At 37.7% G+C, this 22,352-nt stretch overlaps 1 protein-coding gene across 19 annotated transcripts in view; it reads left to right on the forward strand.

The window, feature by feature from the left end:
- Window positions 1–22,352, forward strand: part of Trdn (triadin) — a 319,660-nt gene that overhangs the window by 226,435 nt on the left and 70,873 nt on the right. For all 19 annotated transcript variants that reach the window (XM_063235062.1, XM_063235064.1, XM_063235065.1 and 16 more), the window contains 3 exons: window positions 391–438; window positions 15,820–15,870; window positions 17,940–17,990. In XM_063235062.1, coding sequence (XP_063091132.1) covers window positions 391–438; window positions 15,820–15,870; window positions 17,940–17,990 — 150 coding nt within the window. The remainder of the gene's footprint in view (window positions 1–390; window positions 439–15,819; window positions 15,871–17,939; window positions 17,991–22,352) is intronic.

Here is a 22,352-nt window from a genome sequence, read left to right on the forward strand (position 1 = left end):
CCATGTTGAAGTTTAAATGTAGAGGAACCCTTTTTGACATTTGCAAGCACTGATTCCAGCACGAACCCAGAACATAAGCTGATTAATCACATCCTGTCAAGCAGAACTCCGTAGAGCTTGTTTATCAAAGCTGAGTACAAAGGAATAAAACAGGAAAGTGGAGAAACCTCTCAGAAGACTGTGAAGGTTTATCCCTTTTTCTCTAATTCTTTAAGATTAGATTTAAAGCAGATTTCAATTGCATATAGAGAGATAAGAAGTGTTTCCAAAACATTAAAAATATCCTATTTAGAAGACGTGTTTGGCATTAAGTGAATTCCAAAGTGCTCTTTAAGCAGAAGCAGCCTTACTGAATGGAGCTTCTATTTGAAAGCTTATCTTGTTTTGCAGTTGCACCTGGGAAGAAGGAAGAGAAAGCAGTCAAGACAGTGGAGCAAGGTAAAAAAATATGAAGGAGGTTGACATTATCTTCCTTAGAAAGACAACACCATGCGGAGCAAAGCCCTGGACCAGACAGGTGGAAGACAATGCCCTTAAAACCTGCCGCTCTGTACCCCACCCTTACCTGTGTTTGGGAGCAGGGAAAATGGGAGGGGTTTGTCTTTCTTTTGTACATCCAAGGATGAATGTACATCAAAGACTGCTTGATACTTCAGAATGCCGAAGACTGTTAGGGATGAGCAAATTAACCAGGGCAACTGGTAGGTGTGTTTCTATTGAAATTTGGTTTCAACACATCCTCACTGATCATATTTACAAAGAAAATTTTAAAAAACTTAATTTTATTTATGCTCTGATGATTTCAATTGCCTGCAAAATAATATACAAAAGCTAAGATGCAGGGAAAAAAAGCAACAACAAAAGTAAATTGGTTATGTTTAATGTGATGAATTCAACTATCGGCTCTCCTAATGGTCAGAAATTTAAATGTTATAAATTATAATGCTGTGCACTAGTTATGCTTTCTATTTTACCGCAACTATAACAAACATAGGTCTAATTAGAGTATGCCTGGTGCAGCAACCAGCTCGAGATGACAATGCTGCTCCCCTCCTAGTTCTAACAGTGTGGATCATTTTGGTTTCTGTTCCTCACCCTTATCTGTTTTATAGTATGTTATTATTGCATTGATATTTTTTAAAATTAATTAAGCTCATTGGAAAATTTTACGTACACAGTTATCACAGTCATCATAAGGACTTTGTATCTGTATATGATATAACTTGATTTTTTTCCCATTCCCTATTTGTCATTTATTATGGCAAAATTAGAGTTGGTCCTAATTTTGCTCAGGGAAAAGCAAAAATGTTCCCTCCTCTAAAATTTGAGGCACAGTTAGATTCCTAATATCCCGAAGAGAGACTTTTTGATATATATTTATAGCAAAAAACCTCATTTCCTCACATTTTCTGATAAGTAAAGTTGAAGATTTTATTAAAAGATTGTTTGAAGACTTAGTTCCTTGTGCTATTCAAAATAAAATCACTGTAAAATTGCCTTGGTAAAGTTTTCCAATGTGTTTTAACTTCTGGGTATCACTTGAAATTATACAGTTAAACAGAATCTTTCTACCACTACCTTTTAGTACTTGGAATATGTAGTATCAAGTTGTTCACTTATGCAAGTTTATGCACCTAAATCTCTTTCTTAAAAATGAATATAATTATACTAGACCTGGATATCTGATGAGATATTTTGTGGCTCAGTCCATGAAACATATTTATAAAGAGTATGAAAAAATTTTAAATTGCCGAATATGCTGCACTTAGATAATTTTGTGGGAAACCAATTTCAATACAGCTGAGATAAATTACAAAACCACTTTGAATCTGCTGAGTTTTCTAGTTCTATTCCTCTCTAGTGGAAATGTGTTGATTGTACATGGCAGTCATGGGTTGCTTTGAGTGACTCAAATCCCCAACCCCACACTAACAGTGGAAGAACCTAAAGATGTTGATTTGGACATGGATTGTTTTACCCCTTCTACCTGCATGTTAGCATCAGTTTCATTAATGATGTTTCCTCAAGTGGAGAAAGACGGGCAACAATTCTCCAAGGTGTGAACTTACTCATTGAGATGGCTTTATAATTATTTTAACTAGCATTGTCTGTTACCTTATGTAAATTTAGGGTCTTAGTTTATATGAAAAAGTGTGAGAGTTTCTTTCAGTGGCTCTTTTCTTACTGACTTAGTGAATCATTTCGGTTTTAAGTCTGTATGGCAGTGCCCTCATGTTTTTCAACTGCAGAAATAATGTTTTGGGATTATTATTTATCTTTGTGATGGTATGTGCTTGGCTGAGTGTTACTATGAAAATGGATATATAAGATTTAATCAAGCAGGGAGTTTGTGGGAATAAGTACTAAATAACTACATTTTACTAATTTATTCAGAGGATTCTAATATTCATTCATAAGGTGATGCTTTAAGACTTTGTGTACTTTTGTTTCTCATGCAGATGTTAGTTATTCTCAGAAGAATAAGTAACCAGAAATATTTCAAAATACATTGAAATACAGCTCGTCATCCAAGATATGTTCTCCTTCACTTAAGCTTGAATTTTCTACTTTATTATGGAAAAAGCCTTTACAACTTTTATATCATAATAGATTTCAAGTATAGTTTATGAGCTAAGTTTTCAATTAAAGCTCTGAATGTAGTTCGCATTGCACATACACTATAGAAGCATCAGCCAAGTTAAACTTTACTTCGAGGGAAATTCACACCGTGAAAGGTGGAATGAATTTCATGGTCCCATAATTCAGCAAACCGGAACCTGTAACATGTGAGTTATCTACACAACATGTAGGAAATTCAGTTTAAGTTCTTGCAGAACCCGCCCCCCCAAGGACTGTATTTTACTTCTAGCCCATGATGAATTGCACACTTTTTTATTCCTTCCCTCATGAAGATCTAAAACTAATTAAAATACAGTTTGACTCTTACAAAACATTTTATAAACAATTGCTCTTTTAAAGCTCATGTGCTTGTGCACAAACACACACAAATGAAAACAGGCCACCAGCTGCGTTTCCTTTCCAGGAGGCCTTTACCTGGAGTGGGCAGGGCTTCCCCCATAGTGCATGTTTGCCACCGTAAACATGACCGCCCTTGTGGGAGCTCCAAGGAAGGCTAAAGATAAAAAGTCATGAAATGTGCTGCATGAACGCTTTCATCTTTATGTATTTTAATCTCTTGAAAACGGTACATTTCATTTGATTAATGTAGAGACTCTTTTTTGCAAATTGCTTATGTGCTACTATTTAATTTCTTGTGTTCACTTATATATATTCCTACATGGCACTTCTCAAAAATCATCCCGCTACCCCACATTCTATTCCTTGTCTTTCATCCTCTCTCTGATGGAAATATCTGAGGAGTCTGGCATGGGGCTGGCTGAGTGCAAGGCGAAGCACCATTCTTCAGAAGCATCATGAGGCGTGGAAACCAGGCAGAGCCTCTGACCTCACAATCGGAATGGTGGGTCTGGAGTCTGCAGCGTCTCCTTGTTTTTAACTTCCCTCCTTTAAAGGGTCTTAAACTCAACAGTGAAAAGGCTTTAGAAGTAGTTAGAAATTAAGTCACTTACCAATCTTCCTTTCTTTCTCTCATTCTTCTTCATTGTGATATTGCTGAAGGCTTTCTTTAGAATTTATTCTAGAGCCTAAAACAGGGCCTGAAAAGAGGACGTGTCCAAAAAATAGAGAAATTACTAAAAAAAAGCTTACAGGGTGGTGCAGATTCTAGCACACTGTGCAATGAAAAGAATATTTCTCGACTCATAATGTGAAGCCCCAATGCAGAAGATGGCAGATGTTTTAGAATTTAGACTATCAGTGGTTAAATCTTCCCTTTACCCTTTAAGTTGGAATGAGTAGACAAAAATTAATAATTAAATCTTATTATGTCAATTTTAAGTGATATTTGTAATTGCTACTAAATCATGATAATCAGTGATACAAAGATATTAAAAATTAAATTTTAGTAACTCTTGTGAAATTACTTTAAAAACATAAAATGAAAGAGAAAGTTGAATAATTAACTAATGAGGTCTCTAAATTCAGAACATTCCCCTCTCATCCTTCAGTTTCTCATGTGTGTAGCTAAGGAGCCAAACGGGACTGTTAGCACTTTTTCCACGTGTAAAGAGAAGTTCTATCCAGCAGTTTTTAAACAGTGTGTGTCTTACATTAGAACACTGAGGCTCCTTCCTTCTAAGAGATGAGAACTGGCCTGGAAAACCTTTAGAGTCTAAGATTCCATTGTCAAGTAATATCATACCTTGATAGCATAATTACTTACTGATAACTTCAAAATCCCAAAATTTATTAGAAAGGAGTATTTTGGAATAGTTTTATTCACTTAGTAATTAAAAGTCATATAAAATTCCAGTTTAGTAGAAGCATAACAAATATTTTTAAAAGAGTAAATAGAATTTGACTGTATTCATCAAGACTAAATTTGAACATAATTGGAAATCATGTTATTGAGAGAAAAATTGGAGAGTGTGAATCATATTATATCGGAGTTCTTTTCCTGAAATAGGAGATTCAGCCCTGCTTTACATTAAGAAGTATTTGAAAATTCACAAGCAAACTAATTTAGACCCCCCAAAGCTATTCTCTTTGGCTTTTCCTTTGATGCTCTTCTGTAAATCATGGTATATTAAATAATTGTAATGGAATTGTAAATTGTCACAAGAGTAGCTGACACTCAAGTGCTTTGTCTGTTTGTCACTGTCCTCCTCCACCTAATCAGGGGTTTCTATTCTTTGTGCATGTGTTTTTGAATCTGTGATGTGTAATTATTGAAGATTTATCCCTTAGTTTCAAATGAGTATTAATAATATCTGAGAGCAATCATTTCCCCGAAAGAATATTTCAGTAATAGTGTTTATCTCTCTTGCTATGTCAAAATTATTTTTAAAAAATCAGTGAAGCAATGCTGCAGTGATAGTTAACACAATTGTATTAACTCTTTTCTTTTGATGTGATGGTAAAATGACCGATTTGCACGTGTTCATTAAGCCATGCTGTTGACCCTCAATAAATGTTAAATGATATTAACAATATTATTGATTCCTGTGAATTTCAGACTTTTTGAGAACAGTTTATTTACAATTGTTTAATATTTATTGAGCGCCCACAACAGGGTAGGCGCTGGGGAAGAGAATGAAAGTGCTGTGGGGAGCAGAATGGGGAAAACGCTGCACCCGGGCCCTGAAGCCTGGAGTGGGGCGCTGTTTGCTCACAGAAGTGCTTTCCATCAGGAGGCTTTGCCACTCACGCTCAGCCCTGTTCACGCCACATGGTGCCCCCTCCACCTTCTTCAATAGTTTCAGAGCAATTCATTCTCACAATTGTTTTAGCTCACCCAGGATAAAATACTTTTCTAGTCCCTCTTTTCTCACATCCTTCCCCCCAACTCCTGCCACCCTTTAATCAGCAAACAATTCTAAAATCCACTTATCTCAGCAGAACACTACCACTCAGAGGAAGTTTGTATTGACACACTGGTTTCCACAGGGTATTCCATGACTCCCCACTTACTGGTGGACTTCCCATTCACCACTGAAGAGGATTTCAGCCTGGAAAGGGGCCACCTGTGTCAACGATGTTGGTGGCATTTGGAGTGCTGCTAAAAGCTATTCATGGATGCTGTGCTTTTGTTCAAAATGTAAAGGTTCTCTGTGATTAGTGATCCATCTTCTATAGTAAGCTACCATGCAGTATCTTGATCATGCCTGTTTCACGCATGATCACCACAGGCATACACAGGTCACATGGAGAGATTGTTGTGACCGACAAGGGTCTGTTCTGCCTTTTGGCTGTCGTAAAAATGGGCAACTATTTGTTGCCCAGTGTGGCCTGTGTGCCCATGCTTTCTCCTCTTTTTAATTGGAAATTTGGGGAGTTTCGTGGAGAAGCACACTAAAAATGTAAGGTCCATCCAGGAATACCCCCTGCCCCTGCCCTTCCTTAGTACTCTACATGAGAAGCAACCCTGCTACCTGAGGGAAACCTCAGCAGCAGTCGGGTCAGGGCAACTGATCCGTAGTATGGCTACCCTAGGTTTGCCAGCTGGCCTTTCCAGGACAGACAGCGCACTTTGGAGCAGCACGGCCCACCTACTCGGGCTTCATTAACACCTTCCGTGATTGGTCAACATACTTTCTTAATGGAACCTAAGTGTCTTAGGTTCTAAAAGTAACAAACTTTTACATCAGATATGTGTCCTTGCTTTACTACCACAGAACCCTTACACATATTTTGATTTAACTGAATTGCTAATAGGAAGCCAGTTATTCTGCTGCAATGATCCACTTCAAATTTCTTTTGGTAATATACTATATAATTTAAAGAAATTTTAAAATAATAAGAGGTGCATATTCTTAGCCATTGTCTACGTCTTAATGTTAGGCTGATGTTTCTTTAAAACATCCCCATAATGGGCAGTTTTCTTTCCCTTCATATGGAAAACATTACTCACAAATCCTAATTTTTCTCATATAGAGTGCTTAACACTCACCAGGATTCGGAATATATAAAATAAAAATTTTGTCCTGACAGGAATAATTAACTTTCCTGTTCCTTTGACAGTCTAGGCTACATTGTAAGAAAAGACTATAGAAACCCGCAGCAATGTTTACCATTGAGCACAGCAAGAAAACACCAGCATAAAAACTCAAGAAAATTATCCAGCTACTTATTATGTTTTAAGTAACATTGAAAAAATTGCTTGCAGTCTATTATTGTTGCATCCTAGAACAAATTAATTGTGCATAAGTATCTTACTCTAGAAACAAGACACAGAAAACAAATCCTGAGATGTTCATCCCTATTAAGAGTGGAAAGCTACTTCTTTTTCATTATACATTTTAAATGATTTCAGGAGATATGAATTTTTATCAACATTCTATGGAGATGGACTTGGACCTAAGTAAATAAACAAAATTTATTTATTTTTGATACTCTAATTTTTTGTATATAGATAGATGATATAAAGTAACTGAGAAAAACAATTCTTAAAATGTCAGATCTTCTTTTTGAAATCTGTGAAAGCAAAATATTAGTTTAAGAATATTCTCTTTATTATTGCTTGCAATATTTGGTTTTTATTTGACATGAGTTTTATAGAAAAAAAGAAATTGGTCAAACAACCAATAGAATACATGTGAATTCGCATCAATATCTGTAACAATAAAATTCATGGTGATTATTTCTGAACTGTGATTTTGGCTTTCAAGGAAAAAATAATCAGGAAGAACCAATGATGATATTAAATATTAACCCACTTGAACTCAAAATAAAACTCAAGCTTTAGGCTAACCCTTCCAGTAATTTGTTCTGTTACAGTGGCTGGGTATTTGTCTTATCCAGTCTTCTTATAAATTAATATTATCATATCAGGCAACCTCTAAATGACCAGGCATTAATATTACAGTAGCCTCTTGTTTATAATTGTTTTCCATGACTGAGATAGTTCAGATTTGCCCTGAACCCTGAACAGATTTTGCTTTCTGATTACAAGTACAATCTGTATCAAAGTACAAGAAGGAAATCATATTTGGATACCAAAATGAAAATATTTAAAAATATTATAAATATCTTCCAAGCAAAATAGAAATATTTGAAGTATTTTTAGGTTACATTTAAATTTTGAAATGTAGCAATGTGTCTTCTTTTCAAGAAGAAAGCACACTATTGGATGTTAAAGAAATTAACAATGGAATTTCTCTAAACACGAATTTCCGCATTGATGGCTCACAATGTGTAGAAATTACACTCATGATACAGAAATTCAGCTGTGAAGTGAGACACATGCTGTGTCTGTGGGGAGGATAATGTGGGTCACAGAGCTTTTGGGGTGCTCAGCTCATCTTCCCAAGCAGCAGCAAGGACTTCCTAACTACTGCAATTCCGCAGTGTATAGCCACTTCCATTACACTGACACAGTGGCTGTAAAAACATTTCAACTCTACATCGTTAAGGACTCCTCATTGTTAAAAAATAAGTTTAAACTTCTTACCAGGAGACTGCAGGGCCCTTCTCTACTCTGCTTCCCTGAGACTTCCCTGCCTAGGCTCACTGCTCTCTGGCCATGATTCAAAGAGCATCTACCTTCACAGTTTTCTTGCTTTCTTCCTCTGTCTAGGGTGTTTTTCTGTTTTTCTTTTGCCAAACCATGAATCCATTTCAGAATCCATTACAAAAGCCAAAGTTGCTGTGGCTTCTGATTTTAGTCTCCCGGGTTGCGTTTTTTGACACTTATACCATGGCCAGAGCACTGTGCGTGTGACTATAGTATTCTCTTTACGTACTGGTGGGTGGCTGTGATGATATTTTAGATTTTCCTCATTTATAACTGAAGAAAACTACAAAACTGATGAAATAATACAAGAATTAAACAAATCCAAGAAACTCTATATTCATGGATAGAAAGACTCAATAGTGCTAAAATATCAGTTCTTCCCAAATTGCTCCATAGCTTCCATGCTAACCCATCAAAACCCCAGAAGTCACCTGTGGATACTGATAAAGTTCAAAGTTTGTATGGAGAGTTAAGAGTCCCAAAACACCCAGTACATCACCTAAAGAAGAACAAATTTGATGAAATGACTGTACAAGATTTTACACCTATTTACTATAGATGTCCAGTAATTAACATAGATTAAAAAAACATAGATTAAAAAAATGGAAAATAATAGTGAGCCTAAAAATAAATCTAAAATTTGGTGAACTGGCGCTTAACAAAGTAACAAAAGCAATTCCGTAGGAAAAGTCTAGTGTTTTCCACAAATGGTGGTGGAACAACCTAATATCTGTAAGAAAAAAAGTAATCTAGTAGCAGACTCTGATGCATACCCCCAAAATCGACACAGTACATCATAAATCTAAATGTAAAGCACACATAAGGGTCATAAAGACCCTTAGGATGCATCACAGGAGAAACATCTAGGCTTAGGGAGGACTTTTAATTAATAACTCCAAAGATGTGATCCATGAAAGAAAAAGAAGAAAATTATACTTCACTAAAAGTGAAAACTTCTGCACAAGATATCGCCATGAGGACTTGGTGAGGACTTCGTGACACATGCCTGCTTGATGAGGGCTTAGAATCCAGAGTACACACAAGCACTTACACTGGACAAAGGAAACAAGCCAACCACCAGCAAAAAAAAAAAAAAAAAATTAAATATCATTGCATGTCTATGGCGCTGGCTAAAACCCAGAACACTGACAGCAAATGCTGGAGAGAGTGTGAAACATCAGGAATTTGCATCTTCCCCTGACCCAAAGCCAGCTTAGAAGACAGGCGATTTCTTAACAAAAGAGAAAATATACCCATACTGGGAGAGACAGCAATCACACTCTTGATATTTTCTCAAATAAGTGGAAAAAAAAATCTATCCACACAAGAAACTACTCCATAAATGTGCTTGGCAATTTTATTGATATCTGGCATTGCAAAGCAACCAAGATGTCTTTCAATAGATGAATGGAAACATCAATTCTGGTCCATCCAAAGAGTGGGATTGTTATTCAGTGCTAACACTCATGAGTTATCAAGCTTTAAAAAGATATAGTTCTAAGTTAAATAAATCAATGTCAAAATCCCACATATTGTGCAATTTCAACTAAAAGGCAGTCTGGAAAAATTACTGAGAAATTTAAAAGTTTGCTGGTTACCAAAAGTTTGGAGAAAGGGGAGATCTCAGAGAATTTTAAGGGCAGTGAGACTCTTCCATCAGATGTGATGATAAGGGGGAACATTGTCATAGACAAAACCCATACAGTTGAGGAGTGGGCCTGGCACAAACCATGGGTATTAGGAGGAACAACCTCAGTGCGTGGGTTTGACAAAGCTGCTGCCCTCAGGCAGGTGGGGGAAGCTGCAGTATTGGAGAGAGACTCGTAGTCAGGGCTGCTCTAGTAAAGTGCAGCATATGAAGTGGCTCAGAGATCACAGACATTCCTTTCTAGCAGATGCTGGGTCTGGCAATCCAGGCTCAGGCTGCCAGTGTGGTTCAGCTGTGGTCAGAGCCCAGTTTGGGGCTGCAGACGAGGGTCCTCTTATGTCCTTATAGGACAGAAGGCAGGCAAGAGGGATCCAGCCCTTTGTTGTAAGGGCATTAATTCCACTCGTGCTTTACAGTGATGACGCCAAGGCCCCTCCTTCTCACTTAGACCTGGGGCATTAGGGTTTCAGCAAACACATTTTGGGAAACAAACATTTGTTCCACAATAGAGACCTTGATATAAATCTGCTCTAAAAATGAAAATACTAGTTTTCAATAGTGCACAGAAATCTCAAAGAATTTACCCAGTACTTGCATTTCAAAGTACTATATTCTGATACTCTATATGATAAATAGCAGAATAAATTTTAAAAAGCCTAATTATTGCTATTATATTAATAATTTATAAATTGATGCTTGAATTATATTGGTTTAAATGTTCAATTTTCATTCTTTTAATTCAATTTTATTTGAACATTTATATTATGACGAGGTGATTTCTGAGATCAGAAGAGGGTTCCAAATTATAAAGTGAAGCACAAAAAATGACTCAAAATGGGTTACAAGACTGTTATAAACATAGAGCTGCAGGGTGTGCCGGTGCCTTCCTGTAATGCTAACACTGAGGGTGGCTGACCCAGGAGATTCATGAATTTGAGCCCAACCTGGGCAAGATATTGTCTAAAACCAACAATTTTTTAAAGGAGGCTGGGGCTTGGAGCTCAAGGCCTTCGACTCAATCCCCAATACCACCTAAAAAAATATAATATAACATAGTATGTCTAAAATTGACAGATGATTACAGATTATTAAAAAAAGATTTACATAAACTTTTAAATATAAACATGAGATTATTTAATTTTAAAAATTCACTCCAAATTTCACAGGTTCAAAATAAACACGGTAAATATCAGGATAAAATATATGTGTAATTTTCCTTTTTGTCCAGGGAAACTATTAACTATTGATAATTTAAGTTTCCTTAACACTTACACCAGAAAATACTTGACAATGAAAGTTGACCATGAGGGTAGAATTTCATGTGAAGACTGCATGTTCCCTGATAAAAGGTGGTCAGCCCAAGACATGGCAAAGTTATTAATTTATTTGACAGAGGCTTGTTTCATTGCTGATGTCCGGAAGGCAACATAGTAACTGCTTCAGCAGTGGCCACCGCGAGGCCGTTGAGGCAAGCGGCTCTGAAGATTCACTATTGATTACACTGTGGATCATGCTCTGGTGCTAGGCCCTCGGGGCACAGGGCGGGGCGGCTGGCACTTTTCCACCAGGTCTTCTGGCTTCAGGTTGGCCCTCTGTTTCCCTTCCCACATCAGTAACCCCGACCTCCCTGGACACACATGTGGAGAGAAGACCTGGGGTAGCAATGCCTGACCGCACAAAATCGTGCTCCATCAAGACATGTGGATGCAAGAATGACCAGGACCTAGCCCTGCCCTTATTTGCTTGATCCAAACATGGAGCTGCCATCTTAGATGTACCATGATTATGGGAAGAAAATTTTATCACGAATACTTCTTGTAAAACAGGCCATGGTGGTAGGTGTGCGCTCCATCACTCACTTTGTCCTGTGATGCTCTACTGTATCTCATTTCCTAAATGCTAACAGACGCTGAACTCATGTCTCTAATTCCTTATCAAATGAAAGGACTGACTTAATTTATTTCTGAAATCATTACACATTGCCAACCTTTCTCAAAGAGCTGGAGGGAGAGAGATGAATTAAAATGCCAAGTGTGACATCAAGTGTGCCAAGTGTGAGAAGCCTTTGGAATTTCCATTAGTGTTCTCGTGACTCGTGTGTAATGGTGATCACAATTTCAAAGCCACATAGGCAGCCACGAAACAGAGCTACAAAGTAGGCTTGTTACAAAGCTGGTTCCAAATTAATCAAAAGAGAGCGTCCCTAAATGAGTTCAGGAGAGGACCCTCAGCTTAGATAAAATCTACAGACCTCTACCCCTGTAAGGAGAAGTTGCCAAGAGAGCTGGAATGAGGAGGCAGAAACTCAGGACTTCTCTCCCCATAACTGTGGGGTCCACGTTGAGGCCAGTGTTGTGCCTACCAGTCGGCTGACTTCTTGGGTCGTGGTACGCATCACAGCTTCAGCACGCAGGTGCCGCCTGCTTGTCTAGAACATTCAGTGCTTCAGTGGGAAGGTGCATTTGGTAAGTGCCAAATGCTGTTACGTAAATGGTGCCTTAAAACTCACTGCACCTCCCTGCTCTGTGGACACAATTTAACTCAAGGCAGCAATCTGGTTTCCTGCCTCTACAGACACTTGTGGAGTAAATACCTCACACAGCCTCTTAGGTACGGATGGTAGTCAGTCATTCGAACAGATTTTAATCTGTGCTTTTTAGTAGGATTGTCCAGCCAGAGGTAGAGGACAGCATAAGTTATGAAATTTTATCCTTATAAATTAAACTAAATGTTTATAATATAAATCCAACAAGGGTAGCAAAGGTAAAAAGCACACCAGTGTGTAAATGTAAGTGAATTAGAAATGCTGTAATGTAAAAAAAAATTTTGAATAAATATTTAGGAAAAATATGTTTTAAAAGTACAAATATGAGTAACTATTTAACAAATAGAGGATGGGATGACTAAATAGCACAAAGAGAAAGTTAAGGACGGTTTTCAAACAAGTTGCACTTAATTAAAAGTTCACGGGTAGCTTCTGGGGACTTCTCAAAAGAATTTAAAATTAGCTTTACATAAAAAAGCAATATATTTGATTTCCCTTCATGATATTTATGATCACAATATTGAAAAACATTTAATTTGAACATCTCTATGTTGATTTATAAAATTTATATTTTGGAGTTTTGGAGTTTGGAGTTTGCAGTTCTACATAGAAGAATATTATAAAGTAGCTTTTTAAACACACCTCTATCCAAATGACTTCCAAATTAATATAAAATATTGACAAATTCACGTTAGGTATTCATATATGAAATATTAAAATAATCATTTAATTGAGCACAATTTAAAAACCTTATAAACAGTGCAGCATAATGAAGGAAGAAGCATGAAGATGTTGCAAAGAAAATGAACACTCCAGTGCTGGCTGGTAGACACAGACTTAGTACTCACTGAGAAATTATCACTAAACCTGGGGTAAAGCTGTTTCTTTGGTTACTTAAAAATATTCTTTTCTTTTAAAAATTTTTTAAAACTTTTAGTGCATTATTTTTACTCATTATAGTCATTTAAAAAATCCTCAAATTATCAATGTCTCTCTAAAATAACTTAAAGATAGTTTTTGAAATAATATTTCTGAGCCCTTCAGTAGAGCAAACTGGAAATGAGAGGCTAAGAATTTTGAATTTGGTTTGTTACTCAGCTCAAAGCCCTCGACTACCTAACGATCACGCCAAGATCTTTTAAATCTTCCAATTCCCAATCTTTTGTCATTTTAGTTATCTGACATGAGTATCAAGCCAGGATGTCTAATAAAAACGTTTTTGTTAATAGCCTAGTAAAACATCACTGATAAAAACTGATATGGATTGGAGCATACAGAACAATGAGTGATCATAAGTGCCATCCATGATAGTCTCCTTAAACATGTCTGAAAACTCCCTGTCTCCGGTTGTCTATGCCAGAGGAGAACTCTCTGGATGTTTGCTCTGTTACAAAACATTCTGTTCCTTTATTTGTTTGCTTTTTTCTTAGGAAAATAAAGAAAAGACTGGCTTGCAATTTATCTTTCTTAATTAAATGTATTCAGGCTATTAACTGAAAAATTTTGAAAAATAAATCCCTGGGTTCACTGCACTTGTATATGTTCATTCCCAAAGAAATGTATTTTAATCTGGAAAGTTAAAACTTAATTAGCATAGCAATTTGATCATCATTTATGTGTTTTTTTATTTTTAAAGATCTGTCAATGGTACATACAATTCATAAAACTAATGTTGCTAATTTGAGTATTCAAACGATAATATGGGCAAGTTATTTGACTCTGGATTTACCTTTTTTTATTTTTTAATTGTTTTGACACTGAGTTTAAAAGATGCAGGTAAAACATTGCATCTGAGCACCTCAGTCTTACTATCTTTCTTTATTCAAAGTTTTCATGTGTCTTCAAGGAAACAATATTTTAGCTTTTTGGTTTCTTTAAGTTTCACGTGAAAAACTTATTCACTGAGTGCGGTCAGTCTCTGTGAAGCAAGCAGTACAAACGGGGGGTGGTTAATATGTTAGCAGGGTAAAGATAGTTTCCTTTAAAAATAAGGCTTTTGCTCTGTTCTGGACACCTCACATACAGTCTGAACTTCTTCTGTTTTTTCCATTGCTTCCCAGACTCTTCTTTTTGGGTATCTTGTTGACATGTGACCCAAAATACATTCCAGCCGAAGATGCTGTGCTTTTTGCTACTCGATCTCAGTTGATGGGCTCTGATCCTCCTGTAAACCCAGGAAGTTATCCAGGTTTTCTTCTAAGCAAAAATCTTGAAATTTATATTTCACAAGCAGTTATATAGCTAAGTGACCTTTCTGCACAATTTATACACCTAAACTAAGTGACATCTTCTCACTGAAAACATTCTACAGTTTTAAATTAATTATTAATCCTTTATTAATCCTTTCTCTCTTACCTGCATGTCCCTAATACAGAATTAATCTCACAGTCCAATACTTTGTGCCTAGGTAACTGTTTTTTGGTGTATTGTTTGTATGTTTAGGCTACTTCCAGGCTGAATGGTGGAAAAGAACAGTTGATTTCACTTTACTCACAAGGAGCGGGTCTGGTACTTGGGAAGGATAAGCTAGGCGATGGTCACTTGGTGCCAGGTGGCTGCAGTTGGATGTCAGTTTGGGTGAGAGTTGTGTGAAATCATCCACTGCTGAGTGTGCAAGGTGGCTCACATGGCTTGCTGGCCCCTGGTGGTGGCCGCTGGGCTGAGAGCAGTTGCAGCTGGTGACTGTGTGTGTGGCTTCTCCAGCATGGTGGTGCAGTTTGATTCTCTTACATGAGAGCCAGATGAGCCAGTGGGAACAGCCTGGTCTCTGGGCACCAGCCTCAGAAGTCCCACAGCCTGGCTTTCCTGGGGTGCATAGTTCAAAGTTGATTCACACAGCCATAAGCCAAGCCCACCCACTGTGCTGCCCTCCCGGTCCTGTGAGTTCACTCTCCTCTTCTCAGATGTGCCTCTATTTCCCCCTCACCCCACTGGGAAAACTCCTCTTTCATCTGTGTTAGTCAAAGTCCTTTCAGCCTTCCAAGAGCTGTTTTCCAGTACTGTGCTTCCCACCCGTCCTGACGGCTCCGTACAGTTACTGAGCTGATAGGTACAGCGCCTGTGCAGCTCAGCATGAAGTGTTAGTGCAGAGCCCGCTGCCCATGGAATGGCCCTGGGAAAGTGATTTAATCGCCTTGGATGAAAAGTGGAATTAATAGCAAACCTACATATCTCCTGGTCTGTTGAATGACAGCATTAAATGACAAACAGCGGGGAACGTTGCTTAATAGTAGTTAGTAGACAATGTTACTGATTACCTGACAGAGGCGCAGCAGTTCATTTGTACCTAGTTTGTCACTGCCGTCATCTTCCCCTTGTGATAATAATTCACGGGCTTATGTTTTATTTTTTTGCATTTTCAGTTCAATACCTTAATTGCAAAATATCCCAGGAGACAACTCTAGCAACTGTATCCTGAATACCAGACCAGAGGCTCTGCTCCCATAAGTGTCAGAAGAAATAAACACGTGAAGAAACTGCAGTTTTTTCCTTACTATTCCTTCTAACCCTTCCTTTTCACGATCTCTCTTCTAGAAATTAAAAAAGAAAAATCTGGGAAGACTTCTTCAGATGTGAAAGACAAAGGTACCCAAATCAGTAACATCATAATGAGAACTTATTACTGGAATTATCTATGTCTATGTAGTGAATTGCTGATGTCTCCTTTGCAGGCAGGGGAAACAAAAAATGCATAGGTTGCACTCACTTAAAAAATTTAGTTATTTATCCATACCCAAAATACTTTCTTCCTGTTTATTGTAACCTTAAAAATACTGCTATTACAACTAGAAACCTGATGGAAAGGCTCCCAGGAGAGTCAGTGCAAGCTTGCAAGAGGAAACCTCGAAATTAACAGGCTTAAAAGCAAAAATCATTTTTACTTTCTGATAATTTTCTCCAAAGCTGAAATGCTGAGTTTACTGCCTTTGAATCCCTTATGAAAGTGCATCTCTTATGGTACCGATTTCTTTGTTCTCCACCAAAGCCAAAGTCATCCTGGAGGCACCCTCTGCCTAGATGATATATTCTACCCTGACTTTCAGCAGAGACATTTTCATCCACAGCTGAGCCCGGAGGGAAGGGGAGGCCGCCCCACTGGGAATTGATATGGGCCAGCCCTCCTCACTTCAAGTGCATTAGCTCTGTGGCCTCTGCCAGGAGGTCCAAGAGCAGTAAATTACCCTCATCAGCTCTGAAGTAAAGGTAATAGAGTTTCCCTGTGCACATAGGTCATCCAGGGCTTCTGATTGCGTGGTCACATGCTGAAGTCCAGAAAAATCTGCCCAATACGTATCTAGCACCATCAGCAGCTGAGTATTAGGAAGCCACCAAAGCCACTTTCAAAAATTCTCCACACTATACACAGATCTTGCTTTGAAGGATCTTGCTTTTTAAAATTTGAATATTAATGAACAGAAACAATGTATATTTATGGGGATAACAAGATGTCTTGAAATGTATTTACAGTGAAAGCAGACTAATTTAAAAATCTATACCACAGTTTTGTGTGAAAGCGTTCAAAAACCCACTGTTTTTGCAGCTTCACAGTGTGCAATGCACTGGCTTTTACTACCGTCAGCGCTCTGTGCAGTAGGCTACTGATGCTTATTTCTACCATTTAAATGCTGTACCCTAGGGTGAAGGTTCCCTTTTTCTCCACCACCTGTCTCCTTGGCCTTCACCTCCTACCTGGGTCAGTTTGGTCTTCTAGATTAATCCATGAGTTAGACGCAGAATCTGCCTTTCTGCACCTGCGTTTTTTCACTTGACATAAAACCTCTCACCCACTTCCTGGTGCCTCCTGAGCCACGTTCCATGTCACTGATAGAGTGATTGTTTACAATGTCAGCACTTCAGACCCACCCAAGAGTGAAGTGCTGGGTTGGTACAGCGCTTTCTTCTTTCTGTTTTCACATTGCATGAAAAGTTATTATTATCTACAAAGTGAATGCAGAACTTTAATGTTGGAGAGGAAAGAGAAAACAAGTTAATCTTCTATTTCATAGTAGGCTTTTATAATAGAGTCCAGCAAGTAGCTGGGGATTATAAGGGTATTCAAGATAGTGCTCATCCATACGACATGGTCAAAATCACATTAAATTCAAACTGGTACAGTACAGCATTACTGGACATATTTTAGCTGTAATCTGAATTTTTAGGTTTTTTAAAGTTCATGATATGGACTTACAGATGAAATCATCTCTCAATTTTAATTTTAATTTTAATCCTAGATAAAGGCACCACATTTACATGATGCATGCAGTATTTTTCGTTCGTTGTTTGTTTTTAAGAAATAAGCTGAATTAGTGCTGATTAAATAATTTAAAGAGATTTCTATATCCTGTCTGGTATTTTCTAAATTTACAAAGAAGTAAGTTCCTCTCCAAATGTTTGTCATCTTAAATAAACAAGTATATTATCACTTGCACAGCGATTTCTCTGTACTCAGCATGAAACATAAGAGTAAAGCTTAATGTATTGTGTATGGTTGTTGCTCTGTGGCTGATGATACAAATCATTGTTGAAAATGGAGAAACACCACTTCTTCCCACCTCAGTGAGCTCAGCTCACTGATAGCTTGTTGACTCTATTATAAATGTGTTCTCAAACCTCTACATTATTGCTGTAAATATATTCTCAATATTTCTTTCTAGAGATTATTAAGGAAAAAGAAGTGAAGGTCCCTGCTTCCCTAAAGGAGAAAGGTAATGTTGTAAAGTGAAATGTAAAATTGCATTGATCTGCCCATTGCATATTCCATTATTTGCCACAAGGTAAAACTTTGTGTTCTTGGACTTTCAGGACCATGGTTTTCATATGTCTTTGTGCTTTTGAACATGGCCAAGGAGCTCTTCCTGTCAGTACATTCTGCATTATACAAGAAAGCAGCCAAGTAGCTATGCAAGAAATTCTGAAAAAAGCTTTAAAATCCTATGCTATTGTTATTTCACAGGATTCTGTGGGGGCTTTGAAGGAAACCATATTTCACAAATATACAAAACAACCCAAATATTTAAGGTGAAATGCTTAAAATTTCTCCATTTTGTAAGGTCAGCTATAATAGAATATCAAACAAATATTGTAGGTAGGAGGATTTAGAGGTAAAAGACCCATCCTCTCATTTTACAGATAAGTAAAACTGGACTACTGTAGCACCTTTTAAAGGTATCAGAATGTGGAGCAGAGCCAGCATTAGAACTACAGTCTCCTAAAAATGAAGCTCTCTGTTTTACCTAATGTGCCACAGGGCATGTCTGGACTTCCCTTAGCAGCGCAGTTGGATACATCGAATTATTTCCCCTAAAACACAAATGAATATGCTAACTTCAGTGTATAGTATTTAGTTTCTAACTAATCCACGTATGTTATGAAGGCATAGCACTGTGCTTCAGTTGTCTAGTATTCTTGGTGTCAAGGGAATTTTATGAACTTTTCCTTGTGAGCATATTAGTAAGTTATGAAAACTTGGAAAACCATGCACCACACCTCCTAGGGTGAGTAGCAAAATTAGAGGTTGCTTGCTTCTATACTTAGCCCACAAAGGCGATCTGGATAAACTGTCCGATAGTGTGAGAGGACTTCACAGGAAGTGTTTCAAGTTATGGTCATTTTCTACTTTTCACTGAAAAGAAAGGGAGTCCTGGTGAACCAGTATAAGCATGTTTGGAGTTGGGAAAGGTATGAAGAAAAGCAAGAAGGGAAAATTAAGGGAAGAATCAGTTAAAAGAAGGAAGGCTGCGTGCAGAACCGCCTAGGAAATGTAACAGTGTATAGACACCATAGCGTTAATCCAGAGTTTTCCAATTTTTCAGTTAATATTAAGTTAGAGAAAATTGTTATTTAATGAAACATCAGAGCACAATATGATTTTTTTCCAGCCTACATGTGTCCTTAATGTTTTCTAAAGTACTCCAAATCCATTAAGTACTTTATGCTTGACTTGAAACGTATATTATCACAGCCAAAACTTAACCTGTAAAGTCATCCCCATGGTGTACTTTGGTGCTACACACAATTTTGTTAGTATGGCACGATGATGGAATATTTAGGATACTTTGCCTCACAAGAGGACTCACATATGCTATGTTAAATTTCCAATAAGCACCTAAACATTGCTAGATTTTGTTATTCAGAGGATATTAATTAAATCTAATGAAATTATCTTGGATTTATCTAAATGCTAGTTTATTTAATGTAATTTCAGTATTGAGCATTCTGGACATTTACAGAATCTAAATTCAAATGGTTTTATGGCAATGATTCATTCACACAGTGATGTTATATTCATTTTGCTTTACCTAAGACAAAAATACCAAAGCTGAGGCACATCCAGGGATAATTTACAGTCCTACATTTTGATTAAGAATGCTCTGCTTTTGTTCATTTCTGTCTTTGATACCTAGAAGCCTGTGATCAGGAGTCCTCTCTCTCCTCCTCTCTTCTCCTCTATCTGCTTTCCGCACTTGCACAGCAGAGAGCCAGTCTCTACTTCCGACTCAGGGTGACCAATAGCCTGTTCACATGAAAGAAGATGTATTTTTATGTTAAATATTCATTCACTAGCTTTGGATTTTTACTTTCCACTTTGGAAAGGGTTTGTAAAAAATCAAGTAAATACTATCATTAGACTTGTTTCATTCTATTACTATTATTTTAGAAGTTGGGCTTTCAACTTACTGGCAGGACGCATATTTAAGTAGCTGTTATTGTTTTCCCACATGAAATGACAATAATCTCTGTCCAATAAGTACTGAAATGTTAGTGGTACTTGGAAATTTAGCGGTTTTTTATTTCTTCTTCTGCCCCCAAAGCCAGCCAGAGTTCAAGAATGGGAATGACAGTCCTTGGACATTTTATCAGTAAAGTATAATCACTGTATCAAAGTGCCTTTCACGTTCTTCTGTGAGAGGTGATGTTTCTTAGATTTTTATTATTTTAAACAGAATCGCTCCCTCTCACACTTAGCAGAAGAGTCCCACTTCCAGTGAATCTATGCTAATAGAAATCCATTTCAAAAGAACGATTTTTAGTTAATGATTTATTACTCCTTTCAGTAAACAGAGTCTGTTAACAGGCTTGACTGAATTTCTGCCAACAGAATATTGTGCGTAAGGTGGTATGACAATACTGTGAATTTCAGTGCTGCATTAGTCTACATTGCTGAATTAATCTTATAACATTTAAATAACTATACTATATTTTCTTTAAATGTAGAGATATATTCTAACTCATGCTATTAAGTCTGAGTAGGCACTAAAATTGCCTATTGTATTAAAATAAAAATGTTGTTCATGACTCACGTGCAGAGACTGTGACAGTAATTATGTGGTAGAACTATGGAATCTGCCTTTTTCAGAACTTCATTTTCCAAGAAAATGGAAATACTCTGCTGCAGTCCTTAAGGTCAACAATAACATGTTGATGGATAAAGTTTTCAAAGGCAAATCCATGCGCACTCAAGAAGTAAATCTATAATTTGGTGAATGGCAAAACAGAAAGCAACGTAGCAGCCACCGTGGAGCCCTCCTGGCTCAGAACTGCAGGGCAGGAGTCTTCCCGTGCTGTCAAGGCCACCACATCAGGCAGCCAGCAGTGACTGTAAGCCATCACATGGCAGCTAACCAAGTTTGTAGGCAAAAGCATCCACACTCCACCCAGCGAAACAAAAACCAGTGCAGCCAGTGCTTCTCTGGGGCCGCCGTTTATACAAAGCTGTAGATTTGGGAAAACATGAGAAATAAACTCAGCCAGAGCCTGAATGACATTTCCTGCTGGAAGGGTGCCTTGTTGCTTGGGGCAGAGGTCTGGGGTCATCCGGGTGAGCGGAGGACTACAGTACCAGCGTAAGACCAGGCCAAGGGAAGAAACAGCAGCAACCACAATAACACAACTCTCAGGTCTAAATGCAACCGAATCCCAAATCAGATGGAAAACATTTCGTGTGGCAGGCGCTCAGTAGATGTTGGTGTGGCTGGGTTATGTGGCCGTTTCAGCAGACTCTGTGATCTTCACCAGAAAGCTTCCCAATTCTGCCCATCACTCCGCACTGTCACCCAGAAAGAGGGAGGCGTGTGGGGCAGGCGGGGCTTCCCAGTCCCGTGCTGCTGGGGGCGGCTCAGCTTCTGACATCGTAAGTGCTACCGACTCTGGGCGTGAGGAAGAAGGACAGCAGACCTCGTTAGTTAGTTTTGCTTTCAGTCAAGACGCATTTCTGCATGAGTCTGTAGATGACGGTAAGAGTAAAAATCATGTGGAACTGTGCAGATTATGATGGTAATAAGTAAGGTTTATTCAAAGAGTCATAGGCAAGAGATGCAAGCATTAAACAAGAAAAAGATTTTGACTGAACTACAACCCCCTAACCAAGATGCCTGTATGTGCTTGACTTGGTCACGTAGATGCATTTATTTAATATTACACATCTGTATTTGTTATAAATTCTTTGTTAAAATAGCATTTAGGCCAAGAGATGCAGAGAAAAGCCACAGAATTCGCAGTTTTATTTATATTTTAACACATCTGCGTCATAAAATCATACAATCAGTGAGAATTTTTGAAGGATTAATAAAATGTAAAAATCCTTTAACAAAACTGTTATGGGGGCAAGAAAAAGACATAAAAGAGAAAGAGAGAAGAGAGGAAAAAACAGAGACAGAAAAGGAAATCATAGGTAAAAAATAGAAAGTGGTATGTAGCACTCTACATGAAAAATAGGAATTATGAAATCATAGCTGAAACAGTACTAAAATATATGTAATTATGATTAAAATTTAGATGATGTAGGCAATCTTGAAAAATGTCTCAATGACCAAAATTTGCTAACTACATAGAAACTGTAAATGAGCTAGAGACAGTTAAATTCAAAATGCTACTGACTGGCTTTGCAGACAGCTTTAACCGTGTTCTGCAAACGGCCTCAGGTAAGGCAAGCAGCAAGGGCCTTGCCAAAAGTGTGACATGACAGTAGCACAATCATGATGCCAAAGAAGACTGGCCCCCGACGGGGTTCAACTTGTAACGCCGGAGGCTTCATTCAATACTGTGGAAATGGGGGAGGTTGTTACCCT

The sequence above is a fragment of the Cavia porcellus genome, unplaced genomic scaffold, assembly GCF_034190915.1.
Source record: "Cavia porcellus strain 051 isolate PalLab524CR breed Dunkin Hartley unplaced genomic scaffold, mCavPor4.1 scaffold_24, whole genome shotgun sequence".
Classification (NCBI taxonomy): domain Eukaryota; kingdom Metazoa; phylum Chordata; class Mammalia; order Rodentia; family Caviidae; genus Cavia; species Cavia porcellus.